Below are 21541 nucleotides of genomic sequence, written 5' to 3' on the forward strand. Positions count from 1 at the left end.
CATCCTGTGCCCGTGAAAACCCCAGGCTCAGCTGGGCGCAGTACCCTGTAACCCTAGCACTTTTGGAGGCCAAGGCAGGCAGATCACTTGAGGTCAGGAGTTCAAGACCAGCCTGGCCAACATGGCGAAACCCCACCTATACTAAAAATACAAAAATTAGCCAGGCATGGTGGCGGGCACCTGTAATCCCAGCTACTCAGGAGGCTGAGGCACGAGAATAACTTCAACCCAGGAGGTGAAGGTTGCACTGAGCCAAGATCACGCCACTACACTCCAGCCTAGGTGATAGAGTGAAACTCAGTCTAAAAAAAAAAAAAAAACAAACAAACTCAGCCAGCAGAGAGAGGAGAAGCAGCTAGATTTTGGAGACTATGGTTGGATGGCAGAAAGAAGTGGCTTGACTTCAGAGGGACAGCTTCATGATGTAGCTTTGAAGAGGAGTTCAGCCAAGGATGACTGGACTTCAGGGGAAGAACCTTCCTGCTCCATCCTCTTTTCAGCTCCTCTTCCTACTGAGAGCCACTTTCATTGGCAATAAATTTCCATGCATTTACCATCTTCAATTCATTTGTGCTATCTCATTCCTCCTGGACACTGGACAAGAACTCGGGTACCACAAGTGCGGGTGCAAACGGCTGTCACACTGACCCTCCCCTGAGCTGTTAACACTTAAGCTGTCCATGGACAGCAAAGCTAAAAGGGCCTTGTAACACCCCTTCCGAGGCTTCAGGGGTTGCATGCACCCTCACCAGATGCTGCTGCAGGGCCCACACAAAGTTTTGCTCCTGCAGGTGCCCAAAAGCACTCGCCCCAGCTCCTATACCTGCTCACCTGCGTGCTCCACCTCCCATAAGGGGTGGAGCACAGCAGGTCCAAGTGAGTGGAATGGCCCCTGCCAGCGCCAAAGCGGCTGGCTGGTTCCAGCGCCCCGGCATTCTAGTTCCTGCCAATGAAGGGGTCAGGGAAATACCCTGCTTCAAAATGTATCAGAATTTTTTTTCATTGCAAGTAGCAGGAAGCTCAACTCAAAGTGGTTTAAACACGGACATTTATACTCAGAAGTACAGACATAGGGCAGAATGGAAGGTGTGTAGGTTTGTAGGTGCTGTGAATCAACACTGTCATCGGGGACCCGGGTTCTTTCCATCCCTCTAGTCTTCTAGTCACAGTGTCTTAAATCTAGTGCCCTTGAGTTATAGGAGGGTCACCAGTAGCCAGGCTTCCTTGTTCATGTTCAGGAGTGACTCCTCATGGCTCCCCATGGCTCTGTTAAAATCAAAGAAACATCTTTCCCAACAGCCCTTTCAAACTCCTCATCACATCTCACTGGCTGATTCAGTCATTTAAACCTGCTTCTCCCTAAAGCTGATCACTGGCTAAGCTAATAGGGTTTCCAGGATTGGTTTAGCCTGACACTAATCCAGGTCTACCTTCAGGAGCTGGACCAAACTCCCTATTGGCACTGCATTCTTGCAGTAGGGAGGGGAGGTATGGATGGTGTGGAGTCCACCACAAGGTCCATGCCAGTCTTTGCTGAACCAGCATCAGACTCCATCAAGCAACAGATGAGAGGTTCCATGATAAAGTGGCCCTCAGCAATCCCCATCCGTTGCTGTCTAGGAAGAACAGTGCTTGTACACAGGTTCAGGACCTCAGTCTTGGCTGTAATCTTCTGGTTTACTTTGCCAGCACCAAACAGAAGGAAAGAAAGGGCTCAAATTTGACCAAATAAATTATTCTCCTTCCAGAGGTAACCTTGAGTCCTGTCTAGAAAGATAATAGAGTCGTAAAGGAAAAAAATTACTCTTTATCCTATGGCAAGTGGAGTCTATGTCTACTTCAGCTGAAATTAAATCCTGTCCATAATGGATGACCCTTGCTCAAGCTGGCCAGAAGCCATACCAACCAGCGCGAAGGTTAAAACTATTATTAGTTTTTTCTGTGATTTTCATTTTCAGGCCAAGTTTTAGAACAATAAGATTTTAAGAATAGGAAGTAAGTAAGATTTCTGCATATCCTGTTCTCTTAGTCATCTGGATTTTTTTTTTTTTTTTAGACAAAGTCTTGCTTCTTCGCCCAGGCTGGAGTGCAATGGTGCAATCTCGGCTCACTGCAACCTCTGCCTCCCGGGTTCAAGCAATTCTCTTGCCTCAGCCTCCCCAGTAGCTGGGATTACATGCCTGGCTACTTTTTGTTTTTAGTAGAGATGGGATTTCACCCTGTTGGCCAGGCTGGTCTCGAACTCTTGACCTCAAGTGACCTTCCTAACTCGGCCTCCTAAAGTGCTGGGATTACAGGCGTGAGCCACCGCAGCAAGCCTGGAATGAATGTCTTATGGTTACGAGAATCGACAGCTAGCTCATTATGGGCAAGGTGAAGTCACTCTGGCTTCTCAATGAAAATGGCATTTCTCCCTTGGAAAAGGTCATAGCCAGTCAGTCCGTCAGTCAACAAACATTTATTGAGTACTTGCCAGGCACTGTGCCAGACCCTGGAGATACTGGAGTGGTGAATGAAATGAACATGGGCTCTGCCCTGGAAAGTTTCATGGAAAAGGCAGTCAATAAAAAAGAAAAAAGATAATTATGGATTATAATAATGACAAAGGACGTAAGCAGAGATGTGATGTGGAGTAAGTGTGTATTAGGAGCATATAGGAAGGCTGTTCTGAGAAGGTGATTTTCAAGTTCTTGAGGATATCCAAGTACTTTTCTGTCTACATTCTAAACCAACTGAAAAATAAGACGAAAAATAAAAAAGCAACAAAAGGGCTGAGCACAGTGCCTCACGCCTGTAATCTCAGCTACTCTAGAGGCTGAGGCAGGAGAATTTCTTGAACCCGGGAGGCAGAGGTTGAGCCACTGCACTCCAGACTGGGTGACAAAGCAAGACTCTGTCTCTAAATAAATAAATAAGTAAATAAATACTTTAGGTTTATATATATATATATATATATATTTTTTTTTTTTTTTTTTTGAGACAGGGTCTCAGTCTGTCGTTCAGGCTGGAGTGCAATGGTTCCATCAGGCTCACCGCAGTCTCGACCTCCCAGGTTCAAGTGATCGTCCCACCTCAGTCTCCCGAGTAGCTGGAACTACACGTGCATACCACCACAACCAGCTAGTTTTTTATTTTTTGTAGAGACGAGACATTGCCATCTTGCCCAGGCTGATCTCAAAATCCTGGGCTCAAACGATCCTCCCTCCTCGGCCTCCCAAAATGCTGGTATTACAGGCATGTGCCACTGCACCCAGCCTAGGATTATAATTTTTTTATAGATTGCCTCTACCTAGTTGACAAAAATGGTTCAGTGGCCATTGCCCTGAGAGCAAGCATTCATTCCAGTTTACCAGGGACTTTTCCAATTTTAGCAGCAAGAGTTCCATGTCCCAGGCACTCCTTCAGTCCTAGTTGTTCCAATCCTAAGAGGATGAGCAGAGGCCAGGGGTGTTTAGGGACAATTCCTCTCCATGGAGACCATGACTAGAAAAGACTGTACCCCTGTGGCCAGGTGCAGTGGCTCACCCCTGTAATCCCAGCACTTTGGGAGGCCGAGGAGGGTGGATCACGAGGTCAGGAGATCGAGACCTTCCTGGCTAACACGGTCAAACCCTGTCTCTACTAAAAAATACAAAAAAATTAGCTGGGCGTGGTGGCGGGCGCCTGTAGTCCCAGCTACGTGGGAGGCTGAGGCAGGAGAATGGTGTGAACCCGGGAGGCGGAGCTTGCAGTGAGTGGAGATCACACCACTGCACTCCAGCCTGGGCAACAAAGCGAGACTTGCTCTCAAAAAAAGAAAAAGACAAGACTGTACCCCTAATAGTGACTTTTGAGCTGGAAGCCAAAGGAGCTAACCAGGCAAAAACTAAGAGGAAAAACATCCCAGAAAGAGGGGACGCCAAATACCAAGACTCTGAAGGAAAGGGTGTGATGTGATTAGAGGAAATGAGTTGGGGGAGACAGGATGTACCTCCGGTGGAGGAGTAGCCAGGGGCCAAACCAGGAAGGACTTTGTGAACCTAACCATGAGAGAGTACAAATTTCCTTTTAAGAAAAATAGGACAGGCTAGGAGCGGTGGCTCACACCTGTAATCCCAGCACTTTGGGAGGCCGAGGCAGGTGGATCACCTGAGGTCAGGAGTTCGAGATCGGCCTGACTGATATGGTGAAACCTCATCTCTAAAACATACAAGAATTGGCCAGGCGTAGTGGCATGCGTTTGTAGTCCCAGCTACTCAGGAGGCTGAGACAGAATTGCTTGAACTCAGGAGGTGGAGGTTGCAGTGAGCCGAGACTGTGCCACTGTACTCCAGCCTGGGTAACAGAACGACACCCCATCTCAAAAGAAAAAAAAAAAAGAAAAAAGAAAAATAGGACAATACTGAAGGGCTGTAAGCAAGGAGTGAGAAGATCTGAATTATATTCCTTAAAATCTTGCCAGGGCTGCGTATGGAGAATTGTTTTGAGGGGCTCAGAGGGGAAGCAGCAGATCCAGATGAAAGATTTTTATAAGTAGTCCTGGCAAGAGATGATGGGGACTTCGGTTAAGGTGGTAGAACCAAGAGGACTTGCTGAGGGACTGGATTTTGGCCAGCAGAGAAGATGGAAATTCACAAATCTACTGGATTCTTAGCTTGAGCAACCAGGGGCCTAATGGAATATATGGAGATAAGGAGAGCTGGAAAAAAATTTTGTTCTTACACTTTCTAGCTTAGCTGTGTCAAGTTTCAGATGCCTTTAAGATAGCCAAGTGGAGACGTCAAGTAGGAGGCAAGAAGTGGCACTGAACGTGCGGGCAGGTTACCTGGGTTTGAATCCAGACTCTGCCAACTATATGACCTTGGGCAAGTTAGTTAACCTCTCTATGCCTCAGTTTTTGGCTCTGTCAAAGGGAGTTAATAAAATAACTATTGGAGAAGTAGGATTTTGCAACAAATAATAATACACATAGCACTCAACAAATGTTAGCTTTTTTTTTTTTTTTTTTTTGGCGACAGAGTTACTCTGTCCCCCAGGCTGGAGTGCAATGGCACAATCTCTGCTCACTGCAACCTCTGCCTCCCGGGTTCAAGTGATTCTCCTGCCTCAGCCTCTCCAGGAGCTAAGACTACAGACGTGTGCCACCACACCTAACTTTTGTATTTTTTTAGTAGAGACGGGGTTTCACCAAGTTAGCCAGGCTTGTCTTAAACTCCTGACCTCAGGCGATCCACCCACCTCAGCCTCCCAAAGTGCTGGGATTACAGGCGTGAGCCACTGTGCCCAGCCAAATGTTAGCTTTTATTTTTTATTTTATTTTTTTTGAGACAGAGTTTGGCTCTGTTGCCCAGGCTGGAGTGCAATGACACGGTTTTGGCTCACTGCAACCTCCGCCTCCTGGGTTCAAGCGATTCTCCTGCCTCAGCCTCCCACATAGCTGGGATTACAGGTGCCTGCCACCATACCTGGCTAATTTTTTGTATTTTTTGTATTTTTTTTTGAGACAGAGTCTTGCTCTGTCCCCCAGACTGGAGTGCAATGGCGTGATCTCGGCTCACTGCAAGCTCTGCCTCCCGGGTTCACACATTCACCTGCCTCAGCCTCCCTAGTAGCTGGGACTACAGGCACCCGCCAGTATGGCCGGCTAATTTTTTTGTATTTTTAGTAGAGACAGGGTTTCACCGTGTTAGCCAGGATGATCTCGATCTCCTGACCTCGTGATCCACCTGCCTCGGCCTCCCAAAGTGCTGGGATTACAGGCTTGAGTCACCGCGCCTGGCCAATTTTTTTGTATTTTTAGTAGAGATGGGGTTTCACCATGTTGATCAGGCTGGTCTCGAACTCCTGACCTCAGGTGATCCACCACCTCGGCCTCCCAAAGTGCTGGGATTACAGGTGTGAGCTACTGTGCCCGGCCTGCTAGCTTTTATTATATTTGAGTCTGGAACTCATGGGAGAGGTCAGAAATTGACATAGAAATCTTGAGCTGGACACAGTGGCTTACACCTGTACTCCCAGCACTTTGGGAGACCAAGGTTGGAGGGTTGCTTGAGCCTAGGAGTTTGAGACCAACCACGGGCAACACAGGGATACTCCATCTCTATAAAAAATTTAAAAAATTAGTCAGGCATGGTGGCACATGCCTGTAGCTGTAGCTACTTGGAAGGCTGAGGCAGGAAGATCACTTGAGTTCAGGAGGTTGTGGCTACAGTGAACCATGATCATACCACTGCACTCCAGCCTGGGCAACAGAGCAAGACTCTGTCTCAAAAAATAATCAGTCTGGGCGTGGTGGCTCATGCCTGTAATTCCAGCACATTGGGAAGCTTAAGTGGGTGGATCTTTTAAGGTTGGGAGTTCGAGACCTACCTGGCCAACATGGTGAAACTCCACCTCTACTAAAAAATATAAAAATTAGCCAGGCATGGTGGCAGGTACCTGTAATCCCAGGTACTCAGGAGGCTGAGGCAGGAGAGTTGCTTGAACCCAAGAGGCGGAGGTTGCAGTGAGCCAAGATCGCACCATTGCACTCCAGCCTGGGCAACAGAGTGAGACTCTGTCTCAAAGAATAAAATAGAATAAAATAAAATAAAAAGAATAAATGAATAAATAAATACTGCGGGTGCGGTGGCTCACACCTATAATCCCAGCACTTTGGGAGGCCGAGGCGGGCAATTCACAAGGTCAGGAGCTCGAGACCAGCCTGGCCAACATGGTGAAACCCCCATCTCTATTAAGAATACAAAAAATTAGTTGGGCGTGGTCGTGGGCGCCTGTGATCCCAGCTACTCGGGAGGCTGAGGCAGGAGAATCGCTTGAACCTGGGAGGCGGAGGTTACAGTGAGCCGAGATCGAACCACTGCACTCCAGCCCGGGCGATAGAGTGACACTCCGTCTCAAAAGAAAAAAATAAAAATAAAATCAGTCAGTCAATCTTGGAGCCAGCATATCTAGGCGGTGTTTGTGGCTAATGTTGTAGGTTGGCCCATATTCCCACCCCTTCTCCTTTGCTTTTCTCTACTCTGAGGCTAAATGCTGGAGACTAGAATCCCCAGGCCCCCTTGCAGTTAGAAGTGGCATTGATACAGTTTTGGCTAATGAAATGTACACAGAAACCTGCTGAGTAATTTCTTTTCTTTTTTCCAACTATCCAGACTTCAAGGAGATGGGGAGGTTTGTGCTGCAGGGGTACTGACCTTTGGTCCTTTCCCTCTTCCCCACCTTGAATGTGGATGTCCTGGCTGGGAACCCAGCTGCCAGCTCATGACCAGGAGGTAACAAGCAGGAATAAAAGGCCACCAGAGTCAAAGAGACGAAGCTGCGGCGTTACCAAGGTGCGAATCATCACCAGCAATCACTTCTCTCAGGACTGCTTGTTAAGAAAAATAAACTCCTATTTATTGAGACCAGGAGAGTTACGTTGAGAGGTATATTGTTATTTGAAGCTGACAATATTCAATGCCATGAGTTTGAAGATCATCCCTGGGTCATTAACATATAAGCAGGGAAGAAAATGTGGCCCGAAACAGTCTGGGACATGAGAAAGCAGTAGGAGAGGAAGCCCCAAGGAAAGGGGGGAGCTGCCGAGCTCCTGGGCAGAGCCAGGAGCACCGGGCGGAGGCGGCCGGGAGCGCAGCGGCTTCTAGGGGCGAGTGGGTACCACGCGGCCCCACCAGCGCCTCCCGCGCACCGCCCCCACCCCGCCCCGCCCCGCCCCGCCCCGCCCCGCCTGGTTTATAGGGCCCGGCCCCAGCCTCCGGCCGCCCACCGGGGTTTGTCTCGCGACGCCCGACCATGCCCGCCGACCTCAGCGGTACCTGGACCCTGCTCAGCAGCGACAACTTCGAGGGCTACATGCTGGCCCTAGGTAAGGCGGAGGGGAGGCGGCGGGGGCGCGAGGCTCGCCGTGGGTCTTGGGATCAGGCGAAGGCGGCCGGGCCGGGCCTGTAGGTACGTCCGCTGTCCGTGTCTCCGCCCTGCTGCGCCCACCGTCGCCCAGTGCCCCCCGAGTCCGCTGGTCCTTGGCGCCTCCGTCCATCGGGCGCGGGACCCCAGTCCTTCAGTCCCCCAGTCCGTCCTTCCCCGCGCCCACCCGCCCCCTGTTCCCACGGCCGTCTCTCCACACCCCCTGTCCCTCCGGCCGCCGGTCCCCCACCCATCCGCCCCTGAGTCCCCGCGTCCAGTCCCATGTCCGTCTCTACCCGCACGCGGCACACCTGCGGAGACTGCAGACTGGGGGTCCGGCCGGCGAGGGGGCGCCCGGGACCGAAGCCTCTGCCCGGCGACCCTCCCCGCAGCCGCCTTCCGCGCAGGTCCCGGGGCCCCGGGCGCGCTCCCGCAGCGAGGTCCCCGCAGCCTCGGCGCCCCCGGAGCGGGTCGGGGATGCAGAATCCCGGAGCCAGCGGACGACCCTTCAGGTCCGGGCACCCGCGGGAGTGCAGAGCCTGGTTCGGCCCGGGGCGTGCACCGACCGCCGCCTCCCGCGAGGGCTGGGTGCCCGCGGCGTTCTTGCTCCCGGGGGCCCCGCGCTGTGCTTCCCGCCCTCATCGCGGTGCCAACGGTGCGCGGACTTTCAACTCACTGCAACCTCCGCCTCCTCGGTTCAAGCGATTCTCCAGCCACAGCCTTACGAGTAGCTGGGATTACAGGCGTGCGCCAGCCACCACGTCCGGCTAATTTTGTACTTTTAGTAGAGAAGAAGTTTCACTATATTGGTCGGGCTGGTGTCGAACTCCTGACCTCAGGTGATCCACCCGCCTCGGCCTCCCAAAGTGCTGGGATTACAGGTGAGCCACGCGCCCTGCCACGGTGTAGTTTTTCTTGTAGCTTTAGGAATCTGGGAAATTGCCGTGCCGGCCGATCCCTGAACCCTTGACCCATGGGCAATTTTTGTTTTCTTTTTCATTTTCTTTTTTCTTTCTTTCTTTTTTTTTTGACACGGAGCCTCTGTTGCCCAGGCTGGAGTGCAGTGGCATGATCTCGGCTCACTGCAGCCTCTACCTCCTGGGTTCAAGCAATTCTTCCGCCTCAGCCTCCTGAGTAGCTGGGATTACAGGGGCCCACTACCATGCCCAGCTAATTTTTGTTTTTCAGTAGAGATGGGGTTTTGCCATGTTGCCCAGGCTGGTTTTGAACTCCTGACCTCAGGTGATCCACCTGCCTCTGCCTCCCAAAGTGCTGGGATTACAGGCATGAGCCACTGCGGCTGGCAGAATCACATCTCATCTCTAACTCCTCTCCTTCCTCCTCCCTATCCCTGATTCTGCAGCAGATACACTAGGCTCCTCAGAGTTCCCGAAACACACTGGCACACCCTTCCTCAGAGTACCAGGGCTCCCTGGATTTCTGCCTTAAACTATTTTCCCAGAAATCTGTGTGGCTTCTCGACTTCTTTCAGCTCCCTGCTGAGACGTCACCTGGCCATTATTTAAAATAGTGGTGTTTATTTCTAGCTACATAATATGCTCAAAGGCACTAAGTGGAACTGGGATTCCAAACCCTAATCTTCATCTTCTTAGCATTCCATGTTTCCCTGTGGAACTCTTTTTTAAAGCTTATTTAAGAATTCTAGCTGAGCAGGGTGGCTCATGTCTGTAATCCCAGCACTTTGGGAGGCTGAGGTGAGAGGATTTCTTGAGCCCAAGAGTTCGAGACCAACTTGGGCAACATAGTGAGACTTGATCTCTACAAAAAAAATATTTATTTATTTATTTATTTATTTATTTATTTTATTTATTTAATTTTTTTTTTTTTTTTTTTTTCTGATGGAACGTGTCTCCCTTTGTCACCCAGGCTGGAGTGCAGTGGTGTCATCTCGGCTCACTGCAAGCTCCTCCTCCCGGGTTCATGCCATTCTCCTGCCTCAGCCTCCCGAGTAGCTGGGACTACAGGCGCCCACCACCACGCCCGGCTAATTTTTTGTATTTTTAGTAGAGACGGGGTTTCACCGTGTTAGCCAGGATGGTCTCGATCTCCTGACCTCGTGATCCGCCCGCCTTGGCCTCCCAAAGTGCTGGGATTACAAGCGTGAGCCACCGTGCCCAGCCAAAAATATTTAAAACATTTCCAGACATGGTGGCATGTGCCTGTAGTCCCAGCTATTCGAGAGGCTGAGATAGGAGAATCACTTGAGCCTGAAAGGTCGAGGCTGCAGTGAGCCATGATTGCACCACTGCACTCCAGCCTGGGTGACAGAATGAGATCCTGTCTCAAAAAAAAAAAAAAAAATTATAAATACATAGTAGTATATAGCTGGGTGTGGTGATGCAAGCCTGTAATTCCAGTTAGGAGGCTGAGGCAAGAGAACTGCTTGAACCCGGGAGGGGAGGTTTCAGTGAGCAAAATCGTGCTACTGCTCTCCCCAACCTGGGCGACAGAGTGAGACTGTGTCTCGGGAAAAAAAAAAAAAGAAGAAAAAAGTATACATATATATGTGTGTGTGTGTGTGTGTGTGTGTGTGTATATATATATATAGAGAGAGAGAGAGAGAGAGGTATATACATGAATCCAGTGTTTTTGAGTTCTGTTTTCATTGTTGTTGAGAAACTGTTCAAATGCTCTCTTAATTCAAAGTGTAAATATATAAGGCAGAAAAAGACAGAGTTATGACTGAGGCTGGGTTGGCAGGCCTAAACCCTGTCCCTTTGATTTTCTTTTTCTTTCTTTCTTTTTTTGAGATGGAGTCTCGCTGTGTTGCTCAGGCTGGAGTGCAGTGGTGTGATCTCGGCTCACCGCAACCTCCGCCTCCTGAGTTCAAGCAATTCTCCTGCTTCAGCGTCCAAAGTAGCTGGGATTACAGGCATGTGCCACCATGCCTGGCTAATTTTATATTTTTAGTAGAGATGGGGTTTCTACATGTTAGTCAGACTGGTCTCAAACTCCTGACCTCAGGTGATCCGCCCTCCTTGGCCTCCCAAAGTGCTGGGATTACAGGTGTAAACCACCACGCCTGGCCTACAGTTTATATTTTTTTATAGAGACAGGGTCTTGCTATGTTGCCCAAGCTGGTCTCAAACTCCTAAGCTCAAACAATCCTCCTTTCTCTGTGTCCCAAAGCGCTGGGATTACTGCACCTGGCATTTGCAAACTTTTTCATCAGGCTGTGATTGGCAGTTTGCCAGGATGATTCCTTGTAGGTCTGATTTTGCCAGCAAACAACATTGAAGTCGTACTGGAAATGCTAACAATTACATGTGGTGATTTTGAGAAAGCTAGCAAATTCTTCACTTTTGCATCTCAAGCGAATGTTCAAATATTTTTAAAAATTATTTTTAAGGTATTGACTTTGCCACTCGTAAAATAGCCAAGTTACTGAAGCCACAGAAAGTGATTGAGCAGAATGGGGATTCTTTTAGCATCCACACGAACAGCAGCCTAAGGAACTACTTTGTGAAATTTAAAGTTGGAGAAGAATTTGATGAAGATAACAGAGGCCTGGACAACAGAAAATGCAAGGTAAAATTCAAGGAAATGCCAGGTGCGGTGGATTATGCCTGTAATCCTAACACTTTGGGAGGCCAAGGCAGGCGGATCACCTGAGGTCAGGAGTTCGAGACCAGCCTGGGCAACATGGCAAAACCCTGTCTCTACAAAAAAATTCGAAAAGTAGGCGGGTGTGCTGTAGGAGCCTGTAATCCCAGCTACTTGGGAGGCTGAGGCAGGAGAATCACTTGAACTCGGGAGGTGGAGGTTGGTTGCAGTAAGCCAAGATCGTGCCACTGCACTCCAGCCTGGGTGACAGAGCGGGACTCCGTCTAAAAAAAAAAAAAAGCAGTAAGTAGGGTGTTAATTTTGCAAGGGTAACTTGGCATTCTACTTCGTAACACTTGAGGATCCTGCCAGGACAAGCTAACATTTTCTCCTCTCCTCATGCAGAGCTTGGTTATCTGGGACAATGACAGGCTCACCTGTGTCCAGAAGGGAGAAAAGAAGAACAGAGGCTGGACCCATTGGATCAAAGGAGACAAACTCCACCTGGTATCCACCACATTTTGTTCTCAATGAGACGATACAGTATGAAAGGAAACATCAGGCCAAGCGTGGTGGCTCATGCCTGTAATCCCAGCACTTTAGGAGGCCGAGGTGGGTGTATCACTTGAGGTCAGGAGACCAGCCTGGGCAACATGGTGAAACCCCATCTCTACTATTTTTTTTTTTTTTTGAGACGGAGTGTTGCTCTGTCACCAGGCTGGAGTGCAGTGGTGCGATCTTGGCTCACTGCAACCTCCACCTCCTAGGTCCAAGAGATTCTCCTGCCTCAGCCTCCTGAGTAGCTGGGACTACAGGCACGCACCACCACACCCAGCTAATTTTTGTATTTTTAGTGGAGACGGGGTTTCACCATGTTGGCCAGGATGGTCTCGGATCTCTTGACCTCATGATCCGCCCGCCTCGGCCTCCCAAAGTGCTGGGATTACAGGCGTGAGCCACCACCACACCTGGCCCATCTCTACTGAAAATACAAAAATTAGCCAGGCATAGTGGCGCATGCCTATAATCTCATCTTATATTAAATGAAACAGCCGAATATTCCGACAGAGGCAGGAAGATAACATGCAAATACTCATGGAACAATTCTTACCTATTATATGTAATAGCAACTTTATGTATACATAGATATACATAGATTGATATAGTAGCTCACATCTTTGGAATGATTATTTTGGGCCCAATTACTGTGCTCAATCCTTTGAGTGCGTTATCTCATTTAATCTTCATCACAATCCTGGGAAAAGGACTCTATTTTTCCCATTCACAAATAAATTGGGATTTTGAAATTCCCCAAGGCTGCTGTCAAAAGCATCAGAATCCAGTTTAAAAGGGTTTATTCAGAATGGGCGCGGTGGCTTATGCCTGTAATCCCAGCACTTTGGGAGGCCAAGGTGGGCGGATCACAGGTCAGGAGATCAAGATCATCCTGGCCAACATGGTGAAACCCCGTATCTACTAAAAATACAAAAATTAGCTGGGCATGGTGGCACATGTCTGTAAATCCCAGCTACTTGGGAGGCTAAGGCAGGAGAATCGCTAGAACCAGTTAGTCGGAGGTTGCAGTGACAGTGCCACACCACTGCACTACGGCCTGGCGACAGAGGCCTTTTCAAAAAAAAATAAAATAAGGGTTTATTCAGGCATGAAGATGAGGACGGCCACCCAGGAAACACAGACTCCAAAGAAATGGGGTCAGTACACCCAAGCTGAAAAGTTAATGTCTTTTTTTTGAGATGGAGTCTCTCCCTCTGTCACCCAGTGTCACCCAGGCTAGGGTGCAGTGGTGCAATCTCAACTCACTGCAACCTCTGCCTCCTGGGTTCAAGCGATTCTCCTGCCTCAGCCTCCCGAGTAGCTGGGACTACAGGCATGCACCACCATACCCAGCTAATTTTGTATTTTTAGCAGAAACAGGATTTTATCATATTGGCCAGGCTGGTCTCGAACTCCTGGCCTCAAGTGATCAGCCCACCTGGGCCTCCCAAAGTGTTGGGATTACGGGCATGGTCGCTTGTAATAAAAATTTAATTTCTTGGAATGTAATTTTTGGAGTTTTTCTTTTTCTTTTTCTTCTTTTACTTTTAAGCTGTTGGACTTGAGGTGTTTTTCTTTAATGGCTTTATTGAGGTATACTTTATGTACCAAACAATGCACCTGTTTTAAGTGTACGGTTTGATAATTTCTAGTAAATGTATACAGGTGTACAACCATTTCCATTATCCAGTTTCAGACAAGTCAATCACTCCAAAACATTCCCTAGAGGCCATATGCTGACAACTATTATTTTACAGCTTGTTTTGTTTTGTTTTGTTTTTGAGACGGAGTCTTGCCCTGTCGCCCAGGCTGGAGTGCAGTGGCATGATCTCAGCTCGCTGCAAACTCTGCCTCCTGGGTTCAAGCAATTCTCCTGTCTCAGCCTCCCAAGTAGCTGGGACTACAGGCGCATGCCACAACACTTGGCTAATTTTTGTATTTTTAGTAGAGACAGGGTTTCACCATATTGGTCAGGCTGGTCTCAAACCCCTGGCCTCAGGTGATCCACCCACCTCCGCCTCCAAAAGTTCTGGGATTACAGGCGTGAGCCACCGTGCCTGGCCTGTTTTTGTTTGTGTTTTTGAGACAGAGTCTTCCTCTGTCATCCAGGCTTGAGTACAGTGGCGTGATCTCGGCCCTCTGCAACCTCCACCTCCTGGGTTCAAGGGATTCTCCTGCCTCAGCCTCCCAAGTAGCTGGGATTACAGGCACCCGCTACCATGCCCAGCTAATTTTTTTTTTTTTTTTGAGACGGAGTTTCACTCTTGTTGCCCAGGCTAGAGTACAATGGTGCAATCTCGGCTCACCACAACCTCTGCCTCCCGGGTTCAACGATTTTCCTGCCTCAGCCTTCCTGAGTAGCTGGAATTACAGGCATGCACCACCACACCTGGCTAATTTTGTATTTTTAGTAGAGACGGGGTTTCTCCATGTTGGTCAGGCTGGGCTCGAACTCCCGACCTCAGGTGATCCGCCCACCTCGGCCTCCCAAAGTGCTGGGATTACAGGTGTAAGCCACCACGCACGGCCATGCCCAGCTAATTTTTGCATTTTTTAGTAGAGACACGGTTTTGCCACGTTGGCCAGGCTGGTCTCGAATTCCTGACCTCAGGTGATCCGCCCGCCTTGGCCTCCCAAAGTGCTGGGATTACAGGCGTGAGCCACCCCGCCTGGCAAGGTCTTACTTATATAGACAGAAAACAAAGAAGTTTCGCAGGATTACAACATTTTCTATACAAAGCTGTTTTATGAGTTACAGGAATTTGATTAGTTACCACTCAGTTTTTTTTCCTTTTTCTTTCCAGTTTAAATAATATATTTAACATTCTTTATTTTATTTTTCTTCCTCCTCATTCTTGCTGTCATCTTAAGAGTATATTTAACATTCCATCTTAGACAATGTGATAGTCATAGGTCTTTGTATAAGAGAAGGAAGAGATTCACCTGCTTTGGGAAAAAAGAAGAAACAGGGAAGTGAGTCTGTGATTAAGATCAACAGTAGAGGGAAGCCTTCTCTGGTGCCCTTTAGTTTTTTACAAAACAGTGTAGGTAAAGAAAAAGGCTAATCTATAACCAGAGAAATTAAGGTTATAGCTGTCTAGGTTACAGCTGCCTTTCACATGACTCAGGTCCCATAATCACATTCCTTTAAGACTCAAAATAACTTAAAGTTTCATCAGCTTTGATTGTGAATTACGTATTTTCACACTGTAGAGTGAAGATTCAAATACAGGTCTGACAAGAATGTGTGCTCTCAGCTCTGTGCTTTTTTGCCTCACTGTATGTGTGAAATCTCGGTGAGACCCATGAGAACAAAACTAGAGCACTTTCCTTAAAGTTGGGTCTGGGTAGTCTTTGATTACCAAGGCCTTGAAGACATTTTGATTCTAGATAGACAAATCTCATACTCTTCTGACAATAAAAAAGTAAGAGATCGGGCATGGGATTACGGGCTCACGCCTGTAATCCCAGCACTTTGGGAAGCTGAGGCAGGTGGATCACCTGAGGGCAGGAATTCGAGACCAACCTGGCCAACATGATGAAACCCCATCTCTACTATAAATACAAAAACTAGCTGGGCGGAGCCGGGCGCAGTGGCTCACGCCTGTAATCCCAGCACTTTGGGAGGCCAAGGTGGACGGATCACTTGAGGTCGGGAGTTCAAGACCAGCCTGACCAACATGGAGAAACCCCGTCTCTACTAAAAAATATTTTTAAAAAATTAGCCGGGAGTGGTGGTGCATGCCTCTAATGCCGGCTACTCGGGGGGCTGAGGCAGGAGAATCACTTGAACCTGGGAGGCGGAGGTTGTGGTGAGCCGAGATCATGCCATTGCACTCCAGCCTGGGCAACAAGAGTGAAACTCCATCTCAAAAAAAAAAAAAAAAAATTAGGCAGGCTGTGGCAGGCACCTGTAATCCCAGCTACTCAGGAGGCTGAGGCATGAGAATCGCTTGAACCCGGGAGGCAGAGGTTGCAGTGAGCCAAGATCATGCCACTGCACTCCAGCCTGGGGGATAGAGCCAGATTCTGTCTCAAAAAAAAAAAAAAAAAAAAAAAGTAAGAAACCTGCCTTCGCAAATATGTAATATGGAATTTCAAAGAATATATACACATGTTCGAGGATTTAGATTAGTTGGTTGTAAGAGGTAATGTTCAAATTATGCACAACAGCTGGGTGTGGTGGCACTTGCCTGTAGTCCCAGTTACTGAATAGGCCGAGGCGGGAAGATCGCTTGAGCCCAGGAGTTTGAGTCAAGCCTGGGGAACATAGGAAGAGCTTGTCTTAAAAAAAAAAAAAAAAGAAAAGAAAAGAAAAGGAAGGCTAGGCACGGTGGCTTACGCCTGTAATCCCAGCACTTTGAGAGGCCGAGGCGGGTGGATCACCTGAGGTCAGGAGTTTGAGACCAACCTGGCCAGCATGGCGAAACCTTGTCTCTACTAAAAATGCAAAAATTAGCCTGGTGTGGTGGCAGGCACTTGTAATCCCAGCTACTTGGGAGGCCGGGGCAGGAGAATCGCTTGAACCTGGGAGTAGGAGTTTGCAGTGAGCCAAGATCGCGCCACCGCACTCCAGCCTGGATGACAAGAGTGAAACTGTCTCAAACAAACAAAAAAAGAGAAATACCAAATTGTGTACATCCTTCTCTAGCATATCCTGGAAATCTGCCCAAGCAGGGCACAGAAGTACTTTTGTTCTAAGGATACTCATGGAATGATTCTTACTTACCACGATATGTTTTTTTTTTTTTTTTTTTTTGAGACAGAGTCTCACTCTGTCGCCCAGGCTGGAGTGCAGTAGCTTGATCTCAGCTCACTGTAACCTCCTCCTCCTGGGTTCAAGCAATTCTCCTGCCTCAGCCTCCCAAGTAGCTGGGATTACAGGCACCCGCTACCAAACCCAGCTAATTTTTGTATTTTTAGTAGAGACAGGGTTTCACCATGTTGGTCACGCTGGTCTCAAATTCCTGACCTCAGGTGATCCACCCCCTCAGCCTCCCAAAGTGCTGGGATTACAGGCGTGAGCCACCGCGCCCAGCCACCATGATATATTAAAAAATATTTGGTTGCTGGGTGTGGTGGTTCACTTCCGTAATCCCAGCACTTTGGGAGGACATGGCAAGAGGATCACTGGAGTCCAGGAGTTTAATGCCAGTCTGGACAATATAGTGTGACTCTGTCTCTATAAAAAATTGGCTGGGGGCAGTGGCTCATACCTATAGTCCCAGAATTTTGGAAGGTCGGGGCAGGTGGATCATCTGAGGTTAGGAGTTGGAAACTAGCCTGGCTAACATGGTGAAACGCTGTCTCTACTAAAAAATACAACAATTAGCCGGGCATGGTGGCAGGCACCTGTAGTCCCAGCTTCTCAGGAGGCTGAGGCAGGATAATCGCTTGAACCTGGGAGGTGGAGGTTGCAGTGAGCCAAGATAGCGCCATTGCACTCCAGCCTGGGCAACAAGAGCAAGACTCTGTCACAAAAAATTAAACAAAATTAGCTGGGTGTGGTGACGGGTGCCTGTAGTCCCAGCTACTTGGGTGGCTGAGGTGGGAGGATTACTTAGGCCCAGGAAGTTGAGGCTAAGGTGAGCCATGACTGCACCACTGCATTCCAGCCTGGGCGAAGGAGTAAGGACCTGTCTCCAAATCAGAAAAAGGGTCTTTTGTGTGCTAATGACATGACTGTCTACTGAGGGTCCTTAGATAGCTTTAGGATGGGGGCTGCTCACCAGAAAATCGAAGGCAGGATTAGAGGGTTGGAACTTTCAGCCTCATCCCTGAGGGAAGAGGGGCTGGAGATTGAACTAATCACGAATAGCCAATGACTTAATCAATCAATCATGCCTATGTGCTGAAACATCCACTAAAAACTAAACCACGGGGTTTAGAGAGCTTCCATGTTGAATGGTGAACATTCATGTGTGTGGTGAATACATTGAGGTGCTGGGAGGGTTGTATGCTCCCCCTTCCTACTTTGCCCTATGCGTCTGTTCCATCAGGCTGTTTCTTTTCTTTTCTTTCTTTTCTCTTTTTTCTTTTTTTTGAGATGGAGTCTTGCTCTGCTGCCCAGGCTGGAGTGCAGTGGCGCAATCTTGGCTCACTGCAACCTCCACCTCCTGGGTTCAAGCAATTCTCCTGCCTCAAGTGTCCTGAGTAGCTGGGATTACAGGCATGCACCACCACACCCAGCTAATTTTTGTATTTTTAGTACAGACAGGGTTTTGCCATGTTGGCCAGGCTGATCTAGAACTCCTGACCTCAGGCGATCTGCCCACCTTGGCCACTCAAAGTGCTGGGATTACAGGCATGTGCACCCGGCCCCATCAGGCTGTTTCTGAGTTGTTTATTTTATAATAAACTGGTAATAGTAAGTAAAGGGACTTTCTGAGTTTTGTGAGCCCTTCTAGCAAATTATCAAGCCCGAGGAGGGGTTGTGGGAAAATCTGATTTGTAGCTGGTCAGTCAGAAATATGGGAGGTCCCAAACTTGTGACAGGTGTCTGAAGTTGGGGGGAGTCTTGTGAGACTGCATCCTTAACCTATGTGGTCTGTGCTAACTCTGGGTAGTTAGTACCCAAATTAAATTGGTTTACTGGACACTTGGTTGGTGTCAGAGAGTTGGAGAAGTGGGACTGGAAAAGACACCACACAACTGGTGTCAGGCATTTAAAAACCCACACCTTTGGTGTCAGAAGTGTTGAGAGTAGGCCAGGTGCCGTGGCTTATCACTGTAATCCTAGCACTTTGGGAGGGCAAGGCAGGAAAATCATTTGAGGCTAGGAGTTCAAGACCAGCCTAGGGGTCAGGCGCGGTGGCTCATGCCTGTAATCTCAGCACTTTGGGAGGCTGAGGCGGGCAGATCATGAGGTCAGGAGTTCAAGAACAGCCTGGCCAACATGGTGAAACCCCGTCGCTACTAAAAATACGAAAATTAGCAGAGCATGGTGGCACACACCTGTAATCCTAGCTACTCGGGAGGCCAAGGCAGAAGAATTGCTTGAAGGCAATTCTTCCACTTGAAGGTGGAGGTTGCAGTGAGCCAAGATTGCACCACTGCACTCTAGCCTGGGCTACAGCGTGAGACTCCATCTCAAAAAAAAAAAAAAAAAAAAAAAAAAAGACCAGCCTAGGTAGTGGTAAAACCCTGTCCCTACAAAAAACACAAAAATTAGCCAGGCATGGTGGCACGTGCCTGTAGTGTCCCAGCTACTTTGGGGGCTGAGGTGGGAGGATCGCTTGAGCCTGGGAGGCAGAGGTTACAGTGAGCTGAGATCTTACCACTGTAGTTAGCCAGGACGACAGAGTGAGACCCCATCTCAAAAAAGAAAAAAACGTGTTCCAGAAAAGGGTTAAAATACAATAAAAAATAAGTGTTGAGAGTAAAAACAGACCACATGCAAACTCATCTTTCTTATTCCCTTCCTCCTTATGCCCTAGGAAATGTTCTGTGAAGGTCAAGTGTGCAAACAGACATTCCAGAGAGCCTGATCCATATCCAGCAGCAGAGCCCACTTGTGGCTGCAGCTTTATGCCAAATTATATTGCAGACCAAACAGATGTTTATCTATCCCATTTGGTGATGAGGACTCGTGGCTGGAGAGAGCCACACAGCCTGTAACCTGAAGTCATCTAGATTATGGGGAAACTGCTCAGCTTCAATAAACCTGTCCAAATGACTCTGAAGTTTTTCCTTTTCCATTCAGGAAATCCTAGCATTTAAAAAAATATTTGAAAGTCTTCCAGGTGCACGAAAGACACAGCAATGAACAAGCTGTCATTCCTGCCTTCAAGGCTAGTGAGGAAGCTGGCCAAAACAAGCAACCTGAACAGCTGCCAGAGCTCTGGGGGTGGGGGACAGATGACTTTGAGGCATGGACAGATGGTGATATTGACAGGGGTCTGGGATGGTGATTTTTGTTTCCTTTCTTTTCTTTTTTTTTTTTTTTGAGACAGTGTCTTGCTCTATCATCCAGGCTAGAGTGCAGTGGCTCACTGAAACCTCTGGCTCCTGGCTTCAAGCAATTCTCCTGCCTCATCCTCCTAAGTAGTTGGGATTATAGGCGTGTGTCACCATGCTCAGCTAATTTTTGTATTTTTAGTAGAGACGGGGTTTTACCATGTTGGCCAGGCTGGTCTTGAACTCCTGACCTCAGGTGATCCACCCACCTTGGCCCCCCAAAGTGTTAGGATTACAGGTGTGAGCCACCGCCTGGCCAGCAGTTCCTCTTTTTTTTAACAAGATTTAGAATCTCCCCAAGTGTAGTTTAGAGAAAGGAAAATCCAAGACAGGAAATCAGAAGCTATCCATGGGGGGAAAAATAACCTTAATAATGGCAAAGTTACACAAATAACAAACCAGAAAGGAATCATTCCAGAAGCCAAGAATTCAACCCAGATGACCCTTGTCAAAGGACAAAGCCGTAGCTACTGAGCTACACAGCATTAGGCAGTTTCTTTCTTTTTTCTTTTTTTTGACAGAGACTCACTCTGTTGCCAGGCTGGAGTGCAGTGGCAAGAACTCAGATCACTGCAACCTCTGCCTCCCGGGTTCAAGCGATTCTCCTGTCTCAGCCTCCGGAGTAGCTGGGACTACAGGTGCGTGACACCATGCCCAGCTAATTTTTGTATTTTTAGTAGAGATGGGTTTCACCAGGTTGGCCAGGATGGTCTCAATCTCTTGACCTTGTGATCCACCTGCCTTGGCCTCCCAAAGTGCTGGGATTACAGGCGTGAGCCACCGCACCCAGCCCTGGGCAGTTTCTATTGCTATTCCCAGAAGAAGTCTAGAGTAGCCAAATTCAAGCTTTCAAAGGCTCTTAACTGCTCAAGATAATTTCTTTTTTTGAGACAGAGTCTCGCTGTGTTGCACAGGCTGGAGTGCAGTGGCATGATCTCGGCTCACTGCAAGCTCCGCCTCCCAGGTTCATGCCATTCTCCTGCCTCAGCCTCCCAAGTAGCTGGGACTACAGGCGCCCACCACCACACCCGGCTAATTTTTTTGTATTTTTAGTAGAGAGAGAGTTTCACCGTATTAGCCAGGATGGTCTCGATCTTCTGACCTCATGATCCACCCGCCTCGGCCTTCCAAAGTGCTGGGATTACAGGTGTGAGCCACTGCGACCAGCCTGCTCAAGATAATTTTTAGGGCTATGACATGAACCCCAAAATTCCTGTACTCTAGATGGCAGAAACCAAGATAAAGTATCCCCACATGGCCACAAGGTTAAGCTCTTAAGGACACAAGACAAGGCAGAGAAATTTCATTTGGCATTGGTTTCAGGGACCCACAGCAACATTTGTAACTGACCAGCCTGATGGGCTGGCTTGAAAACTTGGCTTATAGGCATCCTAAACCCACGTTCTATCCCGTGATACTCCCCTCTTCATTACAGAACAACACAGAAAGACAAATTCTTAGCACAAAGTACACCAGATTTGCTACAGCCTAAGACTAGTCTGACAAATCATTTTTTTCTACTAATCAAACCCTTGCAGAGAAGACAAATAGTGGCATTGACCGTTTACACAACATATACAGA

The 21541-nt window shown here is 48.3% G+C and overlaps 1 protein-coding gene across 1 annotated transcript; it reads left to right on the forward strand.

Annotated features, from left to right (window-relative positions):
- Nucleotides 1–7205: 7205 nt before the first annotated feature.
- RBP7 (retinol binding protein 7) lies at nt 7206–20008 on the forward strand. The gene is made up of 5 exons (XM_032758859.2): nt 7206–7313; nt 7720–7846; nt 11255–11433; nt 11854–11955; nt 19440–20008. The coding sequence occupies exons 1-5, from the start codon at nt 7206–7208 to the stop codon at nt 19488–19490; spliced, it is 567 nt and encodes a 188-aa protein (XP_032614750.1). The 3' UTR covers nt 19491–20008.
- Nucleotides 20009–21541: the final 1533 nt, after the last annotated feature.

Source organism: Hylobates moloch, unplaced genomic scaffold (assembly GCF_009828535.3).
Source record: "Hylobates moloch isolate HMO894 unplaced genomic scaffold, HMol_V3 SCAFFOLD_9, whole genome shotgun sequence".
NCBI classification, from domain to species: domain Eukaryota; kingdom Metazoa; phylum Chordata; class Mammalia; order Primates; family Hylobatidae; genus Hylobates; species Hylobates moloch.

Bases quoted from the DNA above. Each gene is read 5' to 3' on its own strand.
- RBP7 (XM_032758859.2), top strand. From the start codon at position 7,206: ATGTGGATGTCCTGGCTGGGAACCCAGCTGCCAGCTCATGACCAGGAG. The intron at 7,847-11,254 runs GTAAGGCGGAGG...ATTATTTTTAAG, and splicing joins GGGCTACATGCTGGCCCTAG to GTATTGACTTTGCCACTCGT. The intron at 11,434-11,853 runs GTAAAATTCAAG...CTCCTCATGCAG, and splicing joins TGGACAACAGAAAATGCAAG to AGCTTGGTTATCTGGGACAA.